Below are 3,090 nucleotides of genomic sequence, written 5' to 3' on the forward strand. Positions count from 1 at the left end.
CATTTGATATCCAGAATCCAATGACCCAATGGATTTGCATTGGCACAGCGTACTACCTATTTAAAGTGAAACCAACCCTATTAGGAATTTCACTATTCTCGGATTAAAAATATTTTCAATAAGTCTTTGACCTATTAATTTCAACACGTGTAACAAGTTAATCAATATATCATAATTTAAACGGTAGTATTACGAATTTGAAGTTGAACATATGATTATTTGAAGTTTAACAAGTTAATCAACATATGCTTTATTAGATTTTTCTATACTTCATAATGAAACAAGTAGCTTAGGTAGCCAGTACGAGGAAGGGAAAATAGGAGCAGCATGATCGTTAATGGCAAGTGGAGTAAATTTATATTTAATATCGAAGTAATACCATTAACAAAGTACTAATTAAGACGTACATACTGATAGTATAATTTAGCAATGTGTACCTAAATATTGTGGTCATGAAAGTCAATATAATGACCTAAGAGACGGGGTAATGGGATACAACAAATCCAACATCCAACATTAATTAAAGAAGAAATTGACAAATGAAATGACATTTGCAAATTGCTTTTGTCCACGCTGCAAACTCACCTTTTAGCCATCTATAGTAGAGATGGCCCAAAACAGATGAGCATTATTTCCCACATGAAACCAAAAGGATAACAAGCCAAGAGTGAGTGCCAGACAGCCATTAATACATTTTTCGTTGGGAGTTTCTGAGTTTACTGGTCCGATAAATTCAAATTTCTATTATAAACGATCTTTTATGAGAGATTATGCCCCTGTATAAAAGAATTTAGATGCACTTGAAATTAGGATCGACGTCTTTGAATTTAATTAACCTATATACGTCGGGCGCTAAATCTTTTCTAGTCTAGCATCTAAACACACTAAAGAATATATGCATGTCTATAACGATATACTTCTACTATTTATATTACATCTATTTTACGAGTTTATCTTATATGAATTGATAGTGTTAAGGTTGTTTTTCCTATTTTCATTAGGAAAGTTATTTTATAAGGAATTTGTTTTTCGAAAATAAATATCTTTTAAAATTTGACCAACCAAACGTGAAAATTCATGCTTTGTGATTCAGATTAATCTAAATACGCGCTGAAAAGTATCAAGACACGTAAACCTCATGCCATGTAAAGTGATTGGAGGGAGTAACATAATGAATCCAAAGCTTTTGCACATCCATGAAACAAATAATCTTTCTATATAGGCTAAATATACATTGGCAATTTCTTAAATTTGTCAAGAATTTCATTTAGTTGTAAAAATCTTGTTTAGGTTTTATACTTTCTCTTATATTAGTTTTCTCACATGTATGCCAATTGGTAAAATCATATTGAATTTATTGTGCTTATTTTTGTATACTTCTCTTTGTTTTGAATTTATTCATTTAAAATTTATAACTTTGAGATGCCGCCAAATTATTCGATCCCAACAAAATATTGAATCTAAACCCTTTGCATAACCATGAAATTAAAATTTAATTTTTTTTTTATATTACATCCCAGATTAAGGTCACTTTAGCAACAACAAAAAAATTGTCCTAAAATAAGTGTCACCTTAGGAATTCAACATAAAAATTAGCAAGTGCTTTCAACTATGCCCTTAGCATTAAAGAAGTAGTCCTACTACTCTATTCTAAGAAAACATCTACTCCCTCAGTCTCAATTGTTTGTCGTGGTTACTAAAATTAGTTGTCTCAAATTATTTATCGTTTTAGAAATTCTTATTTTTTCTCCATTTTATCCTTAGTAGAATTCTGTCATTAATGGAGATGATACATAAATGGAGTAAGCAATATTTAATGAAGAGATTATATATAACTTAAACATAAATAAGGGTAAAAGAAGCCAAATGCCCGTCCAAATTAATAAAGCGCATGTAAAAAAAAAAAAAGCGACAAATAATTGAGACGAAGGAGCAATAAATAAGGGTAGTTTATTAAATTTTACTTTGTATCTATTGATTTCTTAATAAGTGTGATTTTTACTAAGTTGATGCTTATTTTGGGATGGAGAGAGTAATGTTAACGGAATTTAACAAACAGATAAATAGAGCCAAATGAAAACAAACAGAAAAAACAAATAGAGCAACAGACTGTTTGGTCCCTCATTTCTATACTCTGTTTCATAAAAACGCGGCCTCACGTACGTGTTGCCACCACCCTCATAACGTGTCCTAAAAAAATTCCTATATAACTCCCCTTACTCTTTTCATTAAAAAAAAAAAACCACCAAATTTTACAATGGCAAAAATCCTTTCTTTAATCCTCCTTTTCTTCATCTTCACCATATTTTCATCAACCCCATCAAATGCACTAGGTGGAAAAACACAAATAAAAGATGTGAAAACAAATAAGGAAATTCAAGATTTGGGAAAATACTGTGTTGAAGAGCACAACAGAAGTTTGCAGAAAAAGAATAATAATGGGTTGTTGAGTTTCTCTCAAGTTGTTGAAGCGGAAAAACAAGTTGTATCTGGTATTACATATTACCTTAAAATATCAGCAACTACTTCATCTGGTGCTCCTAAAATGTTTGATGCTGTTTTGGTTGTTAAAGCTTGGGAAAAGAAGAAACAATTGCTCAATTTTTCATCTTCACCTTCTCCTGCTACTAAGTGATAGTTAGTGGCTAAAAGTTAAATCTGCTACTAAGTGATTGTGGTTAGAAGTTAAAACTACTAATAAGTAGTAGTGGTTAGAAGTTAAACTGCTGGTGCTAATGCTTAATCTAATTTTGAAATCTTTTTGTTGTAACTTATATTGGGTGACTTGTTGTACTATGTGAGGCAATAATGAACGTTGATTAATATGTTATAGATTAGTTATGGTAGTACTTTTGCTGTTTTAGTTGTTCTTATATCTACTTTCGTTATAAACGAGGAGTTATATTCTTCAGAATTCCAACATCAAGAATTGATAGCTGAAAGTTGAATTCTTTTTATTTCCTCATGGCCATAAAATGCACTCCTTAATCTCTGGTGTTCTTTAAATCAAACATGGACAAAAAGGATGAAATCGAACGTCCAAACGCTTGAAATAGTTAAGATTAAGAGAATCGTTGCGATTAAGCAAAA

General features: G+C 30.8%; 1 protein-coding gene across 1 annotated transcript; it reads left to right on the top strand.

Moving 5' to 3' along the window:
• Window positions 1-2,226: 2,226 nt before the first annotated feature.
• LOC132049011 (cysteine proteinase inhibitor B) lies at window positions 2,227-2,835 on the top strand. Its single transcript, XM_059439709.1, has one exon. It carries the CDS (start codon window positions 2,258-2,260, stop codon window positions 2,633-2,635), a length of 378 nt encoding a protein of 125 aa, XP_059295692.1. The 5' UTR covers window positions 2,227-2,257; the 3' UTR covers window positions 2,636-2,835.
• The last annotated feature ends 255 nt before the right edge of the window (window positions 2,836-3,090 follow it).

The sequence above is a fragment of the Lycium ferocissimum genome, chromosome 1, assembly GCF_029784015.1.
Source record: "Lycium ferocissimum isolate CSIRO_LF1 chromosome 1, AGI_CSIRO_Lferr_CH_V1, whole genome shotgun sequence".
NCBI classification, from domain to species: domain Eukaryota; kingdom Viridiplantae; phylum Streptophyta; class Magnoliopsida; order Solanales; family Solanaceae; genus Lycium; species Lycium ferocissimum.